At 34.7% G+C, this 24,801-nt stretch overlaps 1 protein-coding gene across 1 annotated transcript in view; it reads left to right on the top strand.

Annotated features, from left to right (window-relative positions):
• The first annotated feature begins 22,052 nt into the window (after nucleotides 1–22,052).
• Nucleotides 22,053–24,801, top strand: part of LOC131061518 (uncharacterized) — a 44,169-nt gene continuing 41,420 nt past the window's right edge. Inside the window, exons 1-4 of the mRNA XM_057995246.1 lie at nucleotides 22,053–22,366; nucleotides 22,451–22,547; nucleotides 22,923–23,001; nucleotides 23,131–23,212. Of these exons, the coding sequence (XP_057851229.1) occupies nucleotides 22,334–22,366; nucleotides 22,451–22,547; nucleotides 22,923–23,001; nucleotides 23,131–23,212 (291 nt within the window). The 5' untranslated portion in view covers nucleotides 22,053–22,333. The remainder of the gene's footprint in view (nucleotides 22,367–22,450; nucleotides 22,548–22,922; nucleotides 23,002–23,130; nucleotides 23,213–24,801) is intronic.

Below are 24,801 nucleotides of genomic sequence, written 5' to 3'. Positions count from 1 at the left end.
ATGAAATTAAGGTTCACCTCAAGGGTAAAGTTAATAGCCTTAAGCTCTTGTAGCATCAGAAAATCAATATCTTTGTGAGATTCCAAGAATCTCGTAATAACTTGTTTTTTGTCTGGAGATTCTAGACCTCTTACATTCCAAGAGATGCACGTCATGGTAAAGAGGGAGAAATTAAGAGCTCTTAGCAGCTTGTAGGCTGCTATCATAGGCGGAAAGGCCCTTCTGGTTTCCATTCTTCTTCTTGTTCATGGGAGCTTTGTTTTTAGATCCTATAGGACACCCTCTCCTATTAGGTTTGGTAATACCCCTAGTGTGATCATCTTGATCATCACCAAAGTCATCTTCACCTTGAGAGATATCACCAGTTTGGGGTTCCATGGTGTGGCTCGGTTGGACAGGGGTTTCATTCATCACCGTCAAGGGCACTTGTGTGGAGGAAATGTTAGGAGAGAAAAAAAAAACATTATTTCTAGAGTCACTATTGTCAGCAGTAATGACCTGGATCATGTTAGGTCCCAAAGACAACTGAGAGTGGGGGGGGGGGGGGTGAATCAGTTGTCTAATAAATTCAAACCAAAAACCACTTATCCAAACTTAATGCTTAATACCGGTAAACCAAAATTTATGCCGGTAGACATTTTATCAGTTAATTGCAGTACCGATAAAGATTAATGCATGAAACAGAAAGACAATAACATCCACAACACATAACACCAATATTTGTACGTGAAAACCCTGTAAGGGGAAAAACCACAGTGGGAAACCTTACCCACAATCAGACGATACTACTGCAGGTAGTATGTGTATACAAATGTGGTCTGCACATGCAGAAAGGCCAAGTGCCTAGAGCTCACTGCTCAAACACAAATATGAGTCACACTGACTACAATTGGATGGTTAAATCCAATAATGATGTACTGCTCAAAATAGCATCTTCATATGTTGGATTTAGTACCGGTTCAGTTCTGATATGCCTTCACAAAAACCTTGCTTCACCTTTAAATGATGTCTACATGTATAGCTCTGCTTATTCTCGCATATACCTTCTTACAATTCCTTTTCCGAATCGCATAACGATCTTACAAATAAGATCTTATATATATACCATAACCTAAGACCAATTTTAGTAGGTTGGCTCTAAAAGATATTACAATAAAAACAATTTACAAGTAAATCAATAACCAATGCAATATCTGATTCAACATGTCGGCTTAATGCATTTACAACATTGATAAATCATCTCCAAAGCGTGTCATGTTGATCTGGAATAGATAAGCCTACCGGTGCTTATTCTGGACCTACTTGTCGGTAACTGCAAATATGCAAACACGAATATACCAATGGACAAATCTCCAAGACAAAGTGTCCAAATGATGTCTTCAACATAACCAAGTGTTTTCCATGTCATTCCAAGTGCCGGTGAACAATATATCCTGTCAGTGAACCAGATACCGGTGACTATGCATAAAGTCGCTTGCTTGCTGGTGAACATAACCAATTCTCCAAAGTGCCAGAGTTGATAAGTGTTAATAGGTGTTGACATCAATGACAAAACCATATCAAAATATCCAAAATAATAACAATCTCCCCCTTTGGCATTGATGGCAACACAAGATGGAAAAACCATCAAAGTGCCAAAACAAAAATGCCAAATATAAAAAACCAACAATCTCCCAAAAGAGATCATAACCAGAAATCAGAATACAAATACAGAGAGTAATCAATCTCTCCCAAAGTAACAATCACTCCCCCTAGGAGTAACATGAGTTTTCCTTGTGTTTTTTCATATCAATCTCTCCCCCTTTGACATCAAATGCCAAAGCCAATACAAAAAATAGGTTCAAGTACAAAATACCAACCAATTCAGTATACCAACTACTCCCCTAAGAAGTAGCTCACCTCATCAAAGCCGAAGTAAAAGATTTCTCTGTTAATTCTGTCGGTTGATGACAAACATCAACTATCTAAGTCTCTACCGGTGGGGGTATGACCCCAAGCTGATCTCTGAGATATTCAAAAGTCTCTTTAGGCAAAGGCTTAGTGAAAATATCTGCAATCTACTCTTTAGTATTCACATAAACCAGTTTTACTTCTTTTGCTTCAACATTCTCTTTTAGAAAATTCAATTTGATAGAGATATGTTTGGTTTTGGAATTTAGTACCGGATTCTTAGATATATCAATTGTTGTTGTGTTATCACAAATGATAGTTATAGGTTCCTTGCATTTTACCTATATGTCCTTCAACATTTGTTTAAGCCATAATACCTTGTACAGTTAGTTGCTGCTGCAACATATTCTGATTTAGTTGTTGATAAAGATGTGCAACTTTTTTTCTTACTCAACCAAGAGATTAATTTGCTTCCAAGAAAAAATGCTCCACCGGTGGTGCTTTTTTTGTCATCCACATCTCCTACCCAATTTGCATCTGTGTATGCATATAATTCGAATTTTTCATCTCTAGGATACCATAAGCCAAGGTTTGTAGTGCCTTGTAAGTACCGGAAAATCCTTTTTACTACTGATTCATGATTTTCTTTAGGATTACTCTGAAATCTTGAAACAATACATACTGCATTCATAATATCAGGTCTTGTTTGTGTCAAATACAGTAGGCCTCCTATCATAGATTTGTACCTAGTTGGATTAACATGTGTAGATTCATCCCTTAGTGATAATTTGTCATTTGTAGTCATAGGTGTGCTTACCGGTTTAGAGTTTTCCATCCCAAATTTCTTTAGTAACTCCTTCAAGTACTTGGATTGACTCAAGAATATACCTTTATCAGTTTGTGAAATCTGCAATCCTAAAAAGAATTTTATGTCTCCAATCATAGACATTTCAAATTCTTGCTGCATTTCAATAGAAAAGTCTTTACATAGTCCATCTTCTCCTCTAAAGATTATATCATCAACAAAAACTTCTATAACCAAGATGTCATCATTAGTCACTTTATAGTATAAGTTGTTGTCAATATTACCTTTAGAAAAACCAATCTTCAAAAGATATTTATCCAATCTAGCATAACAAGCTCTTGGAGTTTGCTTCAACCCATACAAAGCTTTCCTTAACCTGCAAACCATATCTTTATATGTCAAAGGAAATCCATCAGGTTGCTCAATGTAAACTTCTTCTTCAAGATCTCCATTCAAAAATGCACATTTAATATCCATTTGATATACTTTGTAGTTCTTATGTGTTGCAAAAGCCAAGAATAATCTGACTGCCTCAATTCTAGCTACCAGTGCAAAGGTTTCATTGTAATCAATTCTTTCTTTCTGTGAATATCCCTTACACACTAGTCTTGCTTTATTTCTGATTACCTTACCATCTTCATTAAGTTTGTTTCTAAATACCCATTTTGTTCCAATTACATTTTTGTCTTTAGGCCGAGGAACTAATGTCCATGTGTTATTCTTTTCAATTTGTTCTAATTCCTCTTCCATAGCTTTAATCTAGTGTTTATCTTCACATGCCTTATTAATTGATGATGGTTCAATTTGAGAAATAAGACATACCTCTTCATTTGCCAGTCTTCCTCTTGTCATAACTCCTTGATACTTGTTCCCAATTATCTGATTTTTAGAATGGTTCAACCTTACATACCGGGGTGTCTTCGTTTGTTGTTGTTCTTCAGTTACAGTGGAATTTTCAGATGATACCGGTGTAATTGGATCTTCTTTCTGTACCGGTGGGTTCAATGTAGGTTCATTTGTCAGTATCTCTATTGCTAGTTCAGAGTCTATATACCTTGAAGTTCCTCTAAACTGTTCATCAATTTTCACATTTGTACTCTCAACAATTTTCTGCAATCTCTTGTTAAAACATCTATATGCTTTGCTCTTAGATGAATAACCAAGAAATATTCCTTCATCACTTCTAGGATCAAATTTTCCAATATACTCATCTCTCCTAATATAGCATTTACTTCCAAATATTCTGAAATATTTAAGAGTAGGAGTAATGCCAAACCATAGTTCATGAGGGGTCTTACCGGTTTCACCTTTGATGTGAACTTTGTTGAATGTATAGACTGTTGTGCTTACTGCCTCTCTCCAATATACATGTGGTATATTTGCTTCGGATAACATACTTCTAGTTGCATCCAAGATAGTTTTGTTTTTCCTTTCTACAACTTCATTATGTTGTGGTGTCCGGGTGCTGATAATTGTCTTCTGATTCCATTTACTTCATAGAATGTATTAAATTCCCTAGATGTAAATTCACCTCCTTGATCTAATCTCAGACATTTGATTTTCTTGTCGGTTTCATTTTCTACCATCACCTTGAATAGTTTGAACTTCCCAAGTGCTTCTGATTTTTCTCTGAGAAAAGTAACCCAACACATTCTAGAATAGTCATCAATGATTAGCATAAAATATCTATAACCTTTAAGCTTTTAGTTCTATCTGGACCACATAAATCAGTATGAATTAAGTCAAGAGCATTATTGGATTTTTTTGGAATACTTTTGAAAGATGCTCTAACTTGTTTTCCAAATTGACATTCCTTACATACCGGATTGTAAGGTTTAACAATCTTAGGTAAATCTCTAACTACTTTGGTAGTACTGATTTTCACAATGCAATCAAAATTTACATGATAAAGTCTCGTATGCCATAGCCAACTTTCATCAATATGTACAATCAAGCATGTCTTTTCGCTGTTATTCAAATGAAAGATGTTACCTCTAGTTTGATTACCGGTTGCAATTTCCAAACTAGTTTTGTTCATAATTTTGCATTTCCCATTTTTGAATTGTAACTAAAATCCTTTCTCAACTAATTGACCAACACTCAAAAGATTATGCTTTAAACCTTCAACATAGTAAACATTGTCAGTATTATGCTTACCATCAAGAGATATAGTACATTTTCCTTTGATTAAACAATCTTTATCATCTCCAAATCTTACTAGACCTCCATTATATTCCTAAAAAGTCAAGAATTTTCTTTTATCACCAGTCATATGATGTGACCATCCTGAATCAATGATCCATTCATCCTTGATTTCAATTTTAGCTGCCAGGGCCTGCTCTACCGGTTGAACAGTAGGTGCTGGTTGATATTCTGTTATAGCAACAAAGACCCATCCATTGTTTGTCAGATCCTCATCAGAATCATCAGTGACTCCTTCATCAGCAAGATAACAAGATTTATCTTTATTCTTCTTAAATCTGTATCTCTGATATTCAGGGTTAGGCTTGTATGTTCTTCTAGCTTCTTCTTTTAGTCTAGCATGTCTATTAGGGCATCTTGAAGCCATATGACCAATCTTATTATAGTTAAAACATTTAAAGGGTGCTTTACCTTCATACTTACTTCCAACTGGACCGTTAGGCATTTTTCTCGCAAATAGTGCTTCAAGTTCTTCATTTTCTCTCCTACTTTCTTCAAGTTCTCTTGCATAAAAGGCTTTCCAATCAGATTTGTCAAATGATGGTGCAGATGATGTTGATGCCTTAAAAGCTAAATTTGTCTTTATAGTAGCAACAAGACCAAATTCCTCAATTTCAAAAGCTGAAAGTTTTCTAATCAATGTGTCCCTAGTTACTAATGTATTAGGCATTGTTCTTAACTCATTTATAGCAGTAACTTTCATTTTGTATGTTTGTGGCAATCCTCTTAAGACTTTTGAAACAATTTCATCTTCGCTTAAGGTTCCTCCACAACATTTAATACCCAAAATAATTTCATTAACTCTTTCCATAAAAGCAGAAATCCTTTCATCTTCTTCCATTTTCAAATTTTCATACTTGACTCGGAAGCTTTCAAGTTTTGCAATTTTGATTTTGGAATATCCTTCATTCAATGTTTCCAGATGGTCCCAAATAGCTTTAGCAGTAGATCTATCTGATAATCCCATGATTTGTTGATCTGATAATGCGCTCAAAAGTGCTTCTCTTGCTTTGCAATCATTTTCTTCATCTTTTCCTAAGGTAGGTGGATTAGGTTGATTTTGAGTAGGAGTAGTATAGCCATTCTTTGTAACTTCCCAGATGTCCTTTCCAATGCAATTTAGATGTGTCTCCATCCTGATCTTCCATATGCCATAGTTGGTTCCATCAAGTTTAGGACTGTCCTTCCTGAAATAGTTAGTAGACATTGGATCTCCTCAAGCTGTTAAACTTCTGCAAAAAGAGGACTAAGCTCTGATACCAATTGTTAGGTCCCGAAGACAACTAAGAGGGGGGGGGGGGGTGAATTAGTTGTCTAATAAATTCAAACCCAAAACAACTTATCCAAACTTAATGCTTAATATCAGTAAACCAAACTTTATGTCGGTAGACAGTTTATCAGTTAATTGCAGTACCGGTAAAGATTAATGCATGAAACAGAAAGACAATAACATCCACAACATATAACACCAATTTTTGTACGTGGAAACCATGTAAGGGGAAAAACCACGGTGGGAAACCTTACCCACAATTAGACGATACTACTGCATATAGTATGTGTATACAAATGGGGTCTGCACATGCAGAAAGGCCAAGTGCCTAGAGCTCACTACTTAAACACAAATATGAGTCACACTGACTACAATTGGATGGTTAAATCCAATAATGATGTACTGCTCAAAATAGCATCTTCATATGTTGGATTCAGTACCGGTTCAGTTCTGATATGCCTTCATAAAAACCTTGCTTCACCTTCAAATGATGTCTACATGTATAGCTCTGCTTATTCTCGCATATACCTTCTTACAATTCCTTTTCCGAATCGCATAACGATCTTACAAATAAGATCTTATATATATACCATAACCTAAGACCAATTTTAGTAGGTCGGCTCTAAAAGATATTACAATAAAAAAAATTTATAAGTAAATCAATAACCAATGCAATATTCGATTCAACATGTCGGCTTAATGCATTTACAACATTGATAAATCATTTCCAAAGCGTGTCGTGTTGATCTGGAATAGATAAGCCTGTCGGTGCTTATTCTGGACCTATTTGCCGGTAACAACAAATATGCAAACACAAATATACCAATGAACAAATCTCCAAGACAAAGTGTCCAAACGATGTCTTCAACATAACCAAGTGTTTTCCATGTCATTCCAAGTGCCAGTGAACAATATATCCTATAGGTGAACCAAATACCAGTGACTGTGCATAAAGTCACTTGCTTGTCGGTGAACATAACCAATTCTCCAAAGTGCCAGAGTTGATAAGTGTTAATAGGTGTTGACATCAAAGACAAAACCATATCAACATATCCAAAATACCAACAGATCACAACATCATCCACAATTTCTCTAAATAATTTAGGAGGTAGACTCCCGTTAGAATCAGTAGTGGTTCTAATGCAGGAGGTGGAAACAGTAGGGATGAGCTCAACATATAGTCTATTATAATACAAGGTCCTCACTGGGCCACCTCCAACATTAAAATGATTACTGCATCTATCAGAACTCTCAAAACTTTTGACAATGGACTTAACCAAGGAGCTATTTTCATGATCCATAGGGGGGTATCCTTCTTGCTACCCTAAATAGGGTTCACAACATGATTAGTAGATCTAATTCTTTCAATGGCTAACTGTTGCACATTTTTCCTTTTGTGCTTCTTAGATTTGCTAGTGACAACCTAAAAAATTTCCTGTTGATCACTCTCCATTTGCTCTAAAGCTTCTCCAATCGGAGAATGGGGGGGTGGTGCCGCCGTAAATTGCCCAAACCTATGTTTCTAAGTTAATTTTAAAAAATGACTTTTAATTTACTTTATCATCATGGCCTTAATGGGAGCTAAAAATATATTTCTTATTTTATATAATATAATTATTAAATACATTTTTGAAATGTTAGATATATTATATATCTAATATTTTAAAAATATATATTATATAAAATATAATGTATATAAATAATAAATGTAATTTTATTGTCCAAGGGGTTGATCTTAACTGGTTAAAACACTGGGTTCTCATTGTGGAGACCCAAGTTCAATTCCCAATAGGGACATCTAAAGTGGAATTTTAAGTTGTGACTCTTGGCCTTCCATAGGATGGGGAAGGTCTCGGGGTCAATCTAATCAAACATAATAATAATAATAATAATAATAATAATAATAATAATAATTCAAAGATATGTAATGGGGGTGGGGCCCCCTACTGTGGCCCCACTGGTTCATAGCTCCAATCAAAAGCTATTTAGGCTTCGGCCAATTACCTATCAAAAAAATAAATGTAATTTTATTATAAATTTTATATATGAAAAATACAATTAAATATTTTTAATTTTTTTAATCGGTAAAAGGCCGAAGCCGAAAATTTTATTAATCATTAATAAAATTTACAACACTCCACTCGTGCGAGCATTGGTAGGAAAGAGTGGAGGCGAGAAAACCTCCAGCCTTGCCCGGGACCAAAGTCCAGAAAAATCCTAAAACTACAATATATAAGAACAAGATTTTTGAAAATTATAATAGCACCCCAGGCTAAGGGTGATCAGGGTGGGAAGATATTTTCTTTCCCTTACAAGCCCCTTTTAACATATTACAATTATCAATGCTCTCCTTGTGCCCTGTCTTGAGTTTGAGCTTTGATTTAATGTTGTTTATAGGCCATTTCAGCATAGCTATCTTCCTTTCTTTTGTTTAAGATGACCTTGCTCACCCTGCATGATTAGTTTTCATACCACTTGCCAAGATTGTTAGTAAAATTTAATTTTCCTATTTCAAATACTATATTTTATATTCCAGTCTAGGATTATTCCTCAACCATTTATCCGATTGGATCTGCCATTCCAAAATTTAAACAGAGAAATATAAATAGAGTGTTTCGATTTCCTACTTTAGTGTGTCTTAAACCTTAACCTCATTTATCTACAAGTGAAAAGTAGTTGATATGATACATTCATAAACAAAGTTCATAGTAATTCCCTTTTTGAAAAATGCACATCAATAGTTATGAACCATCGATTTACTTCCTTTTGTTTTTGTATCAGGATGCTATCCCCAATAATGGATGATATCTAGGATACAATAACAAAAGGGAATAAAGGGGATTTCGTCATGCCTGTATCCGTGTCAAGCTAACTCACACAAACATGTAAAATCTATACGAAAAGGGCAATAGATAGAAATAGATGAGTACCATGGCAGTATTTAACTTTAATTCTCACCCAAAATATTCTGCATGCTTGCCATTTATTACCTGTAGTCTGTAGAATGTCAGATAATCTTCCAGATATAGATAGCACAGCAACAAGTGTCATACAAGTATATTTTAACAACTTGCAAAAATAATAGATCTTGCAATTGATGCTCTTAGTTCATATAAGTCTACATATATAGATGTCGAAGGCCTTCATTGTAGACTTTATTAACAAATCCCGCCTTGATTATGTATCCACCTATATGAGTATATACCTATATATGAGTATATACATATGATTATATTCATATATATTCATATATATGAATATATATGAATATAAAAAATAGTGTATGAATATATCAGTCAATCCCCAATATATGTAGGAGTATATGAATAGGAACAACAATAGTAACTAAAATGAAAGGTCAGAGCTACTCTCATGAAATGGATATGAGTAAAACCATAAATTTACCAGTAAAATCACACTATTTTATTGAATTTAAACCAACTATGTTTATCCTTAAGATATGGCAAGATTAGTATCTCTTTCAAAGTCTGTATTGTCCATAAGCTAACATTGTTTTTCTTAATATAGTAAGAAGCTAGAGTATCAAGCTAAGCAGAATATAAAGTGACAAGGAAGAAACAAAATTGTCACATCTTCTTTCTAGGATCCGTAGCCACCTTATTCCGAGCTTGAAGGGGAAGGGGTTACCCCTTACCCATCATCCAATTCGAAGCCCTCTTCCTTTAAGAAGTCCTCGAGCCAAGTAGTCTTTGGCAGGTTCCTCACATGAAATAAGTGAAACATGGAATTAACATTCCTATTCACTTCAATAGTCCTTTCCTTGGTAAATTCTTCCTCATCCATAGTGATAATGGGGAGTCTAGGCACCGACTTGTTGTTTCTCATAAAAACATCATAATCTCTTGGCCTTGGTATGGTCCAATCATTGTCAATATTGACAAGAACCCTCTCCATTTTGCCCAAGATCGAGGCTATGAAGATCTCCTTGCATAGAGCGCCTGTGTCCTCTCTGTTCTCGGTGAAGAACACCGTAATGACCAAAAACATGGCCGCCACATCAGAGTTTGCCTTAGTTCGGTCAGTGTTTGTGAGATAGTCTGGGCCAAGGATGTTCTCTACAACATCTAGTACTAAGGCATGAGGAAAGAGAATAATGTGTTTGAGGCGATCCCTGGTGATGACCCCATCGAAGGCCATTTGCCTCTTTGAGCTGGTCAGTCTAATAGGGGTATCCATATCTGGTTTAACTTAGATCCAGGAGGTATCAATGACACAGAACTAGACATGCCTAAATTGGTCATGAAGCTTATTAATTTTATCATGAAGGCTTGGCTTAATAGTCGCACTAGATAATTATGTTAATGATTGAAGTGTCACATCCTCTCTAAATCTTGCGTACTTTCATCCCCTTCAGACATCTCTAATTAATTTAGTATAATCGCCAAATCTTCAGATGAAGATCCACCTGTGAAGATATCATTTTCGAGTTTCCTTTTCTTTAATTACAAGCCACAATCATATTTTGGCTAATGTCCTTTCGAGTTTCCAACTAAGACAACCAACTATTGCCCTGTTCGTTGGGACTTTAACTTGCCATAATGGCCCAGATCTCTCTAAGATCAAATGTGTAATGATGACCGAACGCTTTGATTAAGAGTATTGATTTTCCATAATATTGTAAATATTTGAATTTGAATATACCCATCATAAGGAGCTAATGATTATCCTAAACCAAGGCATATGAGTATAAGTATAAAGAATATGCCTGAGATTGAAGTTTAAATATAAAGAATATATATTTTAACATGTGGTACGTGATGTGTAAATAATAAACAGAGTGAGTATAAAATATATATAAATATATGAGATGATATATATATATATATATATATATATATATATATATATATATATATATATATATATATATATATATATATCCAATATATAATATATATTTATATATATAATAGACAATAAATTAAAATTAATATGCAGATTTGGTGTCAGTATTCTTGAAAGAGTATAAACTATAAAATAAGAGCCTGCAAATATTTCATCTGTTAAATGAGGATGTTTAAGTGTATATGCCTGTTCGGTGTAATATTAATATTTATATATGTTCTATCTGTATATGTTAATAAATTTGTATCAATTTTAATAATCTATTTAAATTTATGCAGAAAGAGTGTCTATAGTCTCTTCCTGGTGGCTCACCCAAAATAATGTGTAGTATGTCAATGTGATTACTGCATATTTTATAATAAAAGTTTAATGCCAGTGGTAAGTCAATATATATATAAAATGATGTATGTATATAAACTCATATAATCAGTATATATATGCATATATATACAAAATATTATGTGGTTATATGATTGATTATAAATAGGTTTATATATATAGAGTGTTCTCAACAACGAGTGTAAAAGGTTGTTTTAGATATATAATCCTTATCACCTACCCCTAATATTAGACTCAGGCATTCTCTATGTATATAATGGGATGATATGTTTGGTCAATTTGTGGTTAAATCTGTATAAATGCTGATATTTTTAGAGGTTGCGTGTCATTTTGAAATCTTGTTAAGGATAGATGCCAGGGGCCACATGGATCATTGTTTTGCCATCTACCCCCATGTTAGCTAGGTGGTCGACCCTTTTGTTGCCCTCTCTATAGATGTGGTTATAGATGACTCTGTCAAATGTTTTGATGTCCGTCAGTATCTTAGTTAGGGAGGCATTTGGCTTCCAATTAGGCATTGCCCCTTTTCTTAGGGCATTAATGATTATTGTTGAGTCCCTTTCAATGTTAATCCTCTTTACATTCAGTATTTTGCATAGATTTATACCTTCTGCTAATGCTTTCAACTCTGCTTCATTATTTGTGCTTTTGCCCATGGGTATGGCCATGTGAGCCAGTTCTTCTCCTTTTGAATTGTGAAGGCAACATCCAAGTCCAGCATCTCTCGGATTGCCCCTAGATGCCCCATCAAAGTTAAGCTTAACCCATCCAGCTTTAGGGGGTAGCCACTTACATTCTGCATGTTTTGTGTTGTTGGGTGTTGGACCTTTCCTTATGAAAGGTGGAATCCTTAGACCCTTCCACCTTAGTCTCATCTTTTCATCCCAATAGGACATATTGACATCCCTTTGACTGTTAGAGATCTGGTTATTAACCATTTCTACTATGGTAGCTTCAATTTTATTGGTTAGTTGGGCCTAGTGCATTTTACTATCTTTGAAAATCCTCTCGTTTCTCTCCTTCCAGATTTCCCAAATCACTAGGGAGGGGGCTATGACCCATAGATTTTCGTACATACATCCTATGTTCCAAATGGGCCATGCATGGAATATGTCAGAGAGAGTGTTAGGAATAGGGGTATACCAATTCAGTTGTTTTTTCAACCAACCCCAGCAATTGTGTGCATATTCACAGGTTAACAGTATATGATTAGTATTTTCTTCCTCCTTTTCGCATAATGGGCACCTGCTGGGGCCCTCAAATCCTAGTCTCCTAAAGGTTTCATTGGTGAGGATCCGGTTTTGTATTGCTAACCATGCAAACAAGCTAGCCTTCGGTAGGCACCTTTTATCCCAACAAAGCTTTAGGGGCAGGTTAGTGCTTGGGTTATTCCTTTTGATTAACAAGTGTTTATATCCCTCCTTAGTTTCATACTTCCCCTTCTTGGATCCTTCCCACATTAGTTTATCTTTTTTAGAATTTAATGCAGGGTTTCTTGAGGCTAGGATCTGTGCTAAGAGGGATCTCTCATGGTCCGGTAGTCCAAAATTATTCAGTGATTTCCATCTCCGTTGTTTGAGGCCTTCAATGATGTATTCTTTTACATAGTCTCTCACTTTATCTCCCCATTGCTCTTCAAGGATGGGTATAATTTTATTAAAGTTATGAAGTTTGTTGATGGTTGTTTGTGCCCCCCAGGAATCTCTCCAGAATAAGGCATCCTCCCCATTTCCTAAATTCCATGTTAGCTTGTCCGTTATGATATCTCTACAACCAATCATAAATTTCCAAATCCTGGATCCTTTATGTGGATGGGTTATCCTGAAGATGCTTGTGGGATCCGAGTTGTGAAGGTATTTTTTATAAAGGATCCTTGCCCATTTGAGGTTTGGGTTATTATACATTATCCATATTAGTTTTGCTCCAAGAGCCCTGCTTTGAATTTTTAGATCTTTGATACCTAAACCCCCAAGGTCTTTAGGCAGGCATATCTTTTCCCAGGCTACCAATGGGAGTCTGAATTTGTCTTCAGAACCTTGCCAGAAGAATGTCCAGATATGTTTTGTAATTTCCTTTCTTTTGGTTGAGGGCAGATCCATGCATGAAAGTTGGTATATTGACATTACTGAGACAATCGACTTAATCATGGTGGCCTTTCTAGCTGAGGATAACCATTTCCCTTTCCATGAGGAGATCCTGTTTGTAATTTTGGTGACCACCTGATCCCATAATTTGGATGATCTATTCCCTTTGTCTAGGGGAAGTCCTAGGTATTTACATGGTAATTCCCCTATATTGTATTTAAGAATGTTTATGATTTTCCTTTGGAGTTCTTTATCTATGTTAAAAAAGATAATGTTGGATTTCGAAGTGTTGATTTCCTATCCAGAAATCATAGTGTGGCTGTATAAGATTTTTTTGCTTCTATTGTATTGCTCTGTTCAAACAACATGGTATCATCAACAAATTGTTGATGGGTTATTGGTTCCATGTCTGATGTAATTTTTATACCCTTCAATTGTTGTGTTTCTCTTACCTTATTAATCATCCTTCCCAATGATTCTGCCATGATGATAAAAAGAAATGGGGAAAGGGGGTCCCCCTGTCTGAGTCCTCTTGAAATATAAAAGAATCCTTCTGAGGCCCCATTGACTAAGATTGATACTCTAGGTGTTGCTATGCATTCATATACCAGATTGATCCATTGCTTATTAAACCCAAATGATTCAAGACATTTACATAGAAAGTACCAATCTACTTTGTCATATGCCTTTTTAATATCTAATTTTATCATCATACTCAGTTCCTTATTATTTTGTACTGAGTGGATTGCTTCTTGAGCAATGATTATGCCATCATAAATAGATCTACCTGGCACAAAGCCAGTTTGTTCCTCACTAATGATTATGGAGAGGAGTTTGTAAAGTCTATTTGCAATTGTTTTTGTGAGTAATTTATAAAGGGTATTGCATAATGCTATTGGTCGGAAATCCTCAAAACAGTCCACTATTTCCTTTTTTGGAATCAAAGCTATGAATGTGTTATTTAGTTCTCTTAGAATCTTTCCTGAATTTCTCATCCCTTCCAGTGCTTCTGTAATTTCTTCCCCCATGAAGTTCCAGCCTTTTTGAAAAAAGTGTGCTGGGAATCCATCAGGGCCAGGAGCCTTATCCGGTCCCATTTGGAATAAAGTTGTTTCTACTTCTTCCCTAGATAGTTTTTTATTAAGCATCGGGTTGTGTTCCTTAGAGATTAACTTGGGAATGCATTTTAAGAATTCAGTCTCTTTTGTCCAACTAGATCCCTCTTTGTTATTGAGGATATTTTCAAAATACCATACTACTTCCTTTGTTATACTATCAGGGTCCTCACTAAAGTCTCCTGAATTTAATTTTATTCTATTGATCCTATTTGTAGCTCTCCGTTGTTTTGTGTTGTTGTGAAAGAAGCTTGTATTTCTGTCCCCAGCTTCCAACCAGTGTTCCTTGGATTTTTGTTTCCAAAATATTTCTTCTCATGCTAGGATTTCCTCGTATTGGGCCAAGTTGGTCTTTTCCTTTAGGTAAAGTGTGTTATCCATCCCATGCTTAATTACCTCTTCATTAGTTTTTTCCATTTCTATCTCAATTTCCTTTTTTTTTGTGAAGATGTTTCCAAAGTGCATTTTGTTCCATATTGTTAATTGTCGCTTTATCTTTTTTAATTCGGTAACTACTTTGAAAGTTTTGGAGACTATAACTTTTGTTTCTTTCCACCATTTTTCTATTAGTTGTATTAAGTTTTCATCCCTAAGCCACATTATTTCAAAGCAAAAAGGGGTTTTGGTTGGCTTTAGTTCCTCTGATATGGTCAATTGGATCGGGAAATGGTCCGATCTTGAGAACGGGAGAACTGAGGATTCATAAGACTATGTGAGATTTCCACTTAGGAAGAATTTGTCCAGTTTTTCTGCTATATTGCAGAATCCTCGTCTTCTATTATTCCAAGTAAAGGCTTCATTTTTTGTCTTGAATTCCATCAAGTTACATTTATGTGTCCATTCTTTGAAATCTTGAATTGTTTGGGAAATTTTTTTATTACCCTCCCATTTTTCCTTGGGGTCTAAGATGGCATTGAAATCCCCACCTATTATGTATGTTTGATCCATGTCAATTGATAGGAAGTCCTCAATTTCATTCCACACTTGTCTTTTTGCTTGTGTTTGGATATGTCCATATACATTTATTATAATAAATTTTAAGTTGCTTTTAATGCTTATAGCTCAGCCACACATCCAGCTTGGGTTCTTACTAATTAGCTTAAAGGATATTAGCCTAGGATCCTATATGATGGCCAACCCACCTGAGGCTCCGCAAGCAGTTTGACCTTCTATTTCTCTGATACCTAATTTTTTGTTAAAGTTTGTCATCTCATTGTTAATTAATTTAGTTTCTTGTATTAAGAATATTTTTGGGTTGAATTTAGCTATGCAACGTTTGAAGATACGTTGCTTGTTAGGGGCATTCAGACCCCTAACATTCCAAGTAAGGAGTTTCAAATCTCCTTGGGAAGGTCCTTCCCCTTCCCTACATCAAAAAGGTTTATGATTTTAATCTGGCCAGCAACACTTCTTGCTTTGATTAGTAATTCCGCAATTGATTTTCTTCCTCTCTTTTTTAGTTCAGTAGCATAATTTGGGGGTTAGCAGGTTTCAATGGTTTTAGCTATCCCCAGGTTGTCCATCTTTTCCATTACATCATCATATTTACAGTCCTGTAACTCTTCCTTGGTTACATTAAGTTTGAATAATTTTCTGGCTAACAATTCTTTTTGTAATGCTAATTCTTCCTCATCTGCTATTTCATTTATGGATAGCTTCATGAGGTCATTTGTAACTTCATTGCTAACATACTCAAGGATGATTTTGTTTTCTCTTTCAATCCTTTCTTCCCTTTCTATATCATTTTCATTGTTTTTATTATTGGATTTCTTTTTCTTTTTACCTTTTCCTTTTTTATTTTTTTTCCCTTTTTTGTTCTTGTTCTTTTTCTTCTTTTTAGAGCATCTTGCCTTCTCTATTGTGCATGGTGTGGGATAGTTTTCTGATTCCTCAATGTTTTCATCCTTATTTCTGTTATCTTTCATTATTTCCTCCTGGTTATCAACATTTTCTCCACTCATCAGGGATCTGTTTTCTTTTCCATTATCTTTGCTATGTTCCCTTGTATCATTGTTTATCGATGGTGGGGTTGCTTCTTGTTTAGAGCATTCTATGTTCTCTATATCTTTTCCTTTTTTTTCAACTACTAGTTCCCCTGCTTTAGAAATGTTATCTCTGTTTCCTATCTCTATTTTATCTTTTTCATATTCTACCATTTTTTTATTGTCTATTGGTTCCTTAGCCCTAGGGTTTTGTTAATGGAGCACAAATCCTCCATTTGGGTTGAATTTTATGTTTATACCTTTATCAGCTACATGATCTTTTTTTGTCTTAATGCTTTTTCTCTCAATATTCTATTCAGGGAAGATAACTTCCTTGGCTGTGATATCACCCGTAAAGATCTCTGGTTGGATCTGGTATATCGAGTGGTTTGTAATAATTTTGATGGGTTCTAATTTCTGTTTGTTTATCTCAACGTTGGCTAATATTTTTATGTCAGAGGAATCCTTGTAATTCTCCTCCATACCCTCAAATCCTCCTAAAAAATCTCCTATTTTTTTTAGGGTATGATCGTGAATCAATTCTATCGGCATTTTAGGGAGACGAACCCATTTAGGCACCTTATGCTTTTCAAAATCTTTGGGCGAGAAATTAGGTTTCCAATTAAAAAATTTGAAACAATAACCTTTAAAGAATATGTGATTATTCCTAAGTAAATGATTTTTAAGTTCATATGAATTGCATTGAATAAACAAAAAATCATCTTCCAAACAAGTAATACTTATCTGGTTTTTCGTGGCGGTTCTCAACCAATGGAGGCCATCAGAGGTCGACACTCCAAATCCATACCATTGCCAAAGAGCTCGTATTCATTGTAGCGATCCCACAATTCATTTGTATGTTCATTGCTTATTATCACTATGTTATCCACTCTATTGCACGATGACTTCTGAGTGTTGTTTAAGCTTTGTTTAGGGTTATTTCCTTCATTGCACTGAGTTAGGACTACTGACTTTGAGTTGATTGTGGCGAGTTTTCTTAACCCTAATTTTATTCTGTTTGCACCTAATGCAACATCATTTTGGGCTCGAGAGAATTTCTCCACACGGATGTATGGTAAATATGTAACCCTGCCTTTGTTAGGGTAACAATTTTCCTGAGAAGCCTTCAGAATGGTAAGAAATTCCTTTCTTCTCTGTGTTAAAGAATTTTCCTATCTCTTTAATGGTGCCCTAGGGTTCCGTTGTGTCCTTCTCCAAACCGGATTAGTTATCATAATTGAGGAAGATGCCAATTCCCCTGTATTCCTCTGGCCGGTTGGGGGACCCCTTGGAACCCCGACTACCCTTTTGCATATATCATTAAGCTGTAAATTAATCAAATTTACTCCTGTAGCACATGATTGAGAGGCATTTAGAACTGCAAATCTATTTGAGGTGCCCACAACATTTTTATGGACCTTATGTAAATTTATTCCACTTTGCCAATCACCATTTTTCCTCCCCTGCTTTTGAGGGTGTTTCGTGGGTTTTGCAGAAATGAATCTGTTTTTCGCATATACATCTGCTATTCGCATTTTCGCTTCGTAATTGAAGAATCTTATTTAGGCCAATACATATTAATTTCTACTATTACAATTAAATATTTTTTTATCAAAAAAATAAACAATTAAATAAAATCATATTATAATATATAAATAATAGATTTAATATTTATTAAAAAGTTATATATTATATGGTAAATAGATTTTAATATTCATTATTCAATATGATTAGAAGTGAGTCATTTAATGGAATATCTTTTTGTTAAACTATGTTCATTTTTTTCCTCAACGCATCATTGACAACTTGCTACAATATGTATATAATATGGCACATAGATTTTTATGAATGGTGTGTAACACAAACCAATGAATGGCCCTCATTATAGAGGTCATCGTGTCTCCATCCAATGGCCATGCTCTGCCTCTTTTTTTAATCTGACAATCGCAAACGAGACACTATCCACGATCGAGTAAATGAAGTATGTAAGGAAACCCATTGACAATATTTTGGGTTGTTTTAATAATATTTATTTTTCTTTAATCATTTATTTTAATATTAGTTATATTGTAATATATAATATATAAGTGATTAATTTTAATATATATTATAGGAAATTTTTAATAATATTTTTTTTGGTCGGTGAAATTTTTAATAATATTGATAATAATTAGTATGTATATATAAATTGAATCAAATCAATCATAATTTAATTATGAATTTATTTTTTATTTTTTTAATAGGTTTCATTTTAGTTTAGATTTAAGTTTTATTTTTTTTAATTATTTATGTTATTTTTTATTAAATTACCAATAATAATTAAAAGTAATTAGAAATATATAAGTCGAATTAAATAAATCATAAAATTAGGAATCAACTTTTTTATCTTTTTAATAGGTTTGACATTAATTTATATTTAAGTTTGAAATTAATTATTAATGTCTTTTTATGGAATTACAAATAATAATTAAAAGTAATTAGAATTAATCTAATTTTTAATTATTTGTCTCATTATCTCTACTTCTGTCTTATTCACTCCATCTCTCCTACTCTTTATCTCTATGTCTCTATTTCTCTCTCCCCTCTAACTCCCTCTTTCTCCTTCCCTCATTATCTCTCTATTTCTATACCTCTCAGTCCCTCTTCATATCTTTCGCTACCTCTATTTTAATATATCTCTCCCTATCTCTTTCCCTATCCCTCTCTATCTCTTTCCCTCTATCTATATCTCTCCCTCTTTCCCTCCCTATCTCTACAACCTATTCTCTCTCTTCCTCCTCTACCTAGCTCTCTCTCTTTCTCTCCTCCCCTCTCCATCTTTCCCCATCTCTCCTCTCACTCCCATATCTTGATCTTTCTATCTCTACATCTTTCTCCCTTTCTCCTCCCATATAGATATATCTATCTTTTTCTCTTCCCATATATCTCCATCTCTTCCACTTTCTCTCTTTCTCTCCCCCTCTCTTTCACTCCATCTCGCCATCTATATCTCTCTATATCTCCTTCTTCCTCTAAATCTCTCTATCTATTTCTCCCTATTTGTCTCTATCTTTATCACTTCCTCTACCTCTCTCTATCTCTAGATATCTATTTGTCTCCCTCTTCTTCTATTTCTTGTTCCATCTCTCCATCTATTTATATCTCATTATTTCTCCATCTCTCTCTACCCCTTTATTTTTCCATCTCTCTACCTCTCTTTATATATCACTTTTTATTTCTATCTCTATCTTTCTATGTCTCCCTCTCTCTATATATTTATCTCTTTCATCTCTACATATCTCTCTCCCCACCCTCTCTTTACCTCGGACCCCTCTCCTTCTCTCCGTGTCCCTCTCCATCTCCATTTATATTTTTGTCTTCTTCATTCTCTCTCTCTCTCTCTCTCTCTCTCTCTCTCTCTCTCTCTCTCTCTAGCCCTATCTTTCCCTCTCTCTATTACAAACATAACATGAGCCTGTTGATAATGGAGCCTACATATCTTCTTGATTTAGAGGTTTTAGTTCAATTATGTTTGTATCCTTATTAGTGGATGCATAATTGATTTAAAACTATCACTTCTCCATTGAGACTTTTGTTGCACAAACAACATCATTTTCTATGTGGCCTACCAATTGACCTCATGTAATTTTTTTTATATTGAATCAAGAAAATCACTTCATGTATTGCACAAATGTATGCAAAAAATAAGACCAAAAAAAAAATCAATTGAACTTTTTCGACATACCCATTGCACAACAAGGTGCAGGTTGATAGTGGTGGTAAAAGTAATTGCTCCCATTGTGGATACGTTTTCTTCCCCAAGTCCAAGCGGTTTATATCCAAATGTTCTTATGTCAGATCTAATTGAGCCAGGTGTCAACATCTTAGCTGCGTGGAAGGAGGGCAGGTCGCGTGTAAGCAGTAGCCTGCAACAACTATGCTGCCGTCATTTTGGACTGCTTTGAAGGGTCAGGGTTTGTAAGGTCCTCATTATAGGCAATTCGAAGGCTTAGTGGTTTGCCGATGAAAATATGAATGTCATTCAAAATATTTTTGAAAGGTGTATTTTAGGTTGTACAATTTAGGGTTTGAGGTAGTTGACTTAAAATGCCTCAAACCTCCTGAAGTGTTGCTATTGAAGTTAAGCTTTAGGTTTTGTATGTGGAAAATGCTCTATTTTTTTGGACTTATCAATATTGAAGTAGCATCGGCCAAAAGCTTTTAAAGCTAATGGATGGACTGATAATTATTGAAGAAATTGAACCTTAAGTTTGTATACATGATATCATGATAGAGTTTTCTTAAGAAGGGAAGGCTTTAAAACCACATCAAAAATATTTTATACGAAAAAATGAATTGGGAAAAATACCCTTAAAATGTCCTTTACATTTGGTATCTCTTTATATTTCTCTCTCTCTCTCTCATCACCATCTCTCTCTCTCTCTCTATTTCTCTCGCTCTTCCTCTCTAATATTAATCTATCTTCATCTCTACCTCTATTTTTCTCTCTCCCCTCTATCTCTAGACATGTTTCATTCTCTCTATCCATCCACATGTATAATCATGTTGTTTGTGCAACACATGTCTTAACGAATAAAAGATAGCTTCAAATATTCTCTCCATTTCTTCCCCTCTCTTTATCCATCACCATCTCTCCACCCCTCACTCCTTCCTATCTCCCCATTTATCTCTCCATCTATATCCCCCTCTCCCACTCTCTATATCTCCTTTTAACTCTATCTCTATCTCTTTCTCTCTCTCTCTATATATATATCTTTCTCTTTCTCTCTAGTTCTCCCTCTCTATCTTCCTATCTATATCGATATTTCTCTCTCCCTTTACCTCTCACCATCTATTAATATATTTGTCTCCCTCTTCCTCTCTCACTTTATCATTACATCTACTTTTATCTTCCTATTTCCCCATTATCTCTAGATATATTTCCCTCTCTTTATCCACCCATCTTTCTCCCTCTTTATGTTTCTCTTTCCCTCTTCTTATATCTCTATATATTTCTTTTCATCTCTATCTCTAACTCTCCATATTTCTTCTTTCATCACTCCCTATATCTCAATCTTGTTATCGCTTCATCTCTCTCTATCCCTATATCTCTCCCTCTCTCTACCTCTTTCTCTATATATCACTTCTTATCTTTTCCTCTCTCTATATGTATCTCTTCCATCGCTATCTCCCTCTTTCTCGCTCACTCCTTATTGCAAACATAATATGAGTCTTTTGATAATGAAGCATCTATTATCTATTTTATTTAGATTTTTTTGTTTCATTCATGTTTGTATATTTGCAAGTGGATTCATAGTTGATTTGCAATCACTCCCCCATTTAGACTTGTTACACAAACAACATCATTTTCTAAATGTCCTATTAGATGATCTTGTGTACTACACAAATGTTTCCGAAAAATATAGCAATTTTTTCCCTAATTGACCTTCCACACATATTCGGCGTGCAATTGCTAGCATATATATATTTGGTGAACTCACCACCATTTAAGTCTACCTTGAACTGAATATTTAGTTCTACACACTCTTAGGCCTGTATATTTTTTGGTGACAACCATTTCTTCATCGAATTGCGAGCTACAATATTAATTACTAGTCGCAGTTTTAAATTCTAGAGTTTATTTTTGTTGGTTACTCTACCAAATTTTTAGAATGAGCAACACGGGTCGCTTTGAATCCGGAAGATAGAAGGCATGAACGAGTTCTCTCAGGTTAGCCCATCGATTTGGCGAACAAATTAGACGACTAGTAAAGAGAGTAATTCGAATCTTAAAGGAGATCATGATAATCTCCGTGGCGATTGTGGGTCTGCAGGTCAGATTTTTCTTCTCTCAGCCTAAGTATTTTTTTCTTATGTTTCTCGGGTGACAATAAATTTGAAATGTCTGGCGAGTGTAGAACAATCCTGTTTACATACAAAGTTTTAGTGAGGGGGACGATGCGCTGAAGCTGCACTATATTGTTCATTGTTCTCTCGATGTCATTGACGAAAGAGGTCACATCCTTACACCCATTATTTATTATTTATTATAAAATAAATTCCTGTAATACCACAGGTTATGGATAAATGTTTTATAGCAACTACAACGATGAAGAAAGTTGCACAGAATTTGTCAGTAACAATTGTAGTAATTATTAGCATAATTGATGACACAATTTGTCAGCTTTGATTACTCAAGAATGCCAATCTAGGGTTAGATATCTCTATGGGGTCGGATCACATAATGTGATCAGAAATGTCGATGTAAACGAAATACACAGTTGTTCCGGAAGCTCTTCTCTACAATTCAATTAATAATTAAAACCAATAGCATTGATGAAACCAGCTAATGGAATGGTACGTTTAACTATTCTAATCTCATTTTTTCAGTGAATAATCCGAAGAAAAGTGGGCCAACTTTGAACGAAACATTTCTTGGACTTCTTTATCCAACTGAGAATTATAAAGTGTAAGTTGACATACTTTTGCTTCCACATCTTGTTTTCCTTCATCATGTTCATTTAACAATTATAATGTCACGGAAAATTTGGTATTGGAGATGAATGTTGGGACGGTATCGGTTCTGTGATTTATGCAGGTATGGGTATTTGACAAACACCAAAGTTAAGTTCATTGTCGTGACAACAGACCAGGACTTGAGAGATGCAGATGTTAGGAGTGTAGGTTCCTTCACCCTTTTGTAAACACTTTTATCATTCTTAAAAGTTCTTCCATCTTCTTGAGCAAAGATTTTGTGAGGGGTCTAAATGTAAAATTGAGTGGTTCTATGTATTTAAAGTACAGATATATTTATAACCATCTCATAATTTAATGAGAATGCAAATTCAATCTGTTTGGATTTTCCAATCATGTTTGTTTTTTGCAGTTTTGTAGCAGCAAAATATGTGCATTGGGATAAGACTAGGAGCTTCAGTTTTGTTTCTTTTGTTTACAGCTCAAATGTTCTGTATATTTTTATAAACAACTCTCTTTCAGTGTAACCACGATTCTTTTATTTCTGCTTTCTGGTCGTTATTTCCAAACAATGAGCATGCGTATGTCTTCCATAAAGTTAACTGCATCAACTTTGATCTGATATCACAATAATATTTTATCGATTTTGTCTGACAGAAAATTCCAAGTACAATGAGTATAAAAATATATCTTATCAAAACTTCTTATTCTGTTCTGGTAAGCATATTCTTGTTCAACATAACCCATCCTTTGAATCCGTAATTGTTGAGAACTTGAGGTCACGTTAGCTAACATAGTCTGGTTGTGAATAGTAGAACCGTGAATGTTTGAACTTTGAAGCCAGAATAACAGTGTGTGCAGTTCTTTTTTAACTCTAGAGGCAAGTGCATCTGACATCATTGCTTTCTGCTTTCCTGTATTTCTTTGTTTGGGGAGTTTAAGCCTACATGTTGGGTCTGATTGGTGCTTTGGAATTGTACATGTTTGAGTAAGGTCCGCTTATTTCTGCCAGTTTGCTCCTGTATATTCCTAATGGTAAAAAATCTGCCAGAATCAATTGCCTTATATTTAAAAGGTTCTTTGGGTGTTTTATCTGATATTGATCCATTAAATAAAAATGATTCGCCCAGCCCTTTATTATTTGGTATAAAGTTAATTTTTTTCATGAGATGAAGGTTCTTTTATTTAATGTTGATTACTTTCAGTACTCTCTCAATTTTATGAAAGACGATAGAAAGTTTGTTGACTTTTATTCCCTCATGATGTTTATGTCCCAAGTTTTGTCTATGCGATTGGGAAAAATGGAGAGAGAGACCATTTTGTTATTTCTCTTCTTTTTCTTTTTGGGAAATCGCAAGGATCTCCAAGTTTTTTGGAGGGCATGTGAGCTTGATTTTTGCTAATGGTGAAGCTCTATATGGTGAAGAACCACTATATACATCTCAAGCCAAGATGTTTTACTGGAAACTGCAATATAGATCCCTGGCCACATGCTAGCTATCAATACATAGGATCTTTTAAATGTTATGCCTGGTTTTGGCATATTTTTTTTGTTTTTTGACTTGGCATGCTTCTGTGTATGTCAAGATTGTGCTACCATTGTGATTTGATCTGTGCTGCAAGTTGAGTCCATTGGATAGTTTTTCTTGGATCATAACTTAAAATGTATCTGCCTCAACTTAATCTTCACTTTTGTGTGAAGAGAATGTTGAATCAGGTCTACCATAGCAAAGTGTAGTTGAGCACTTTATTACCCTTTTGATTTTAAACTGTTCTTGGAAGAGTTCCTTTATGG

Source organism: Cryptomeria japonica, chromosome 8 (assembly GCF_030272615.1).
Source record: "Cryptomeria japonica chromosome 8, Sugi_1.0, whole genome shotgun sequence".
Lineage (NCBI taxonomy): Eukaryota > Viridiplantae > Streptophyta > Pinopsida > Cupressales > Cupressaceae > Cryptomeria > Cryptomeria japonica.
Note: the sequence above shows the minus strand (reverse complement) of the source record. Positions and strands in the feature narration are given on the sequence as shown.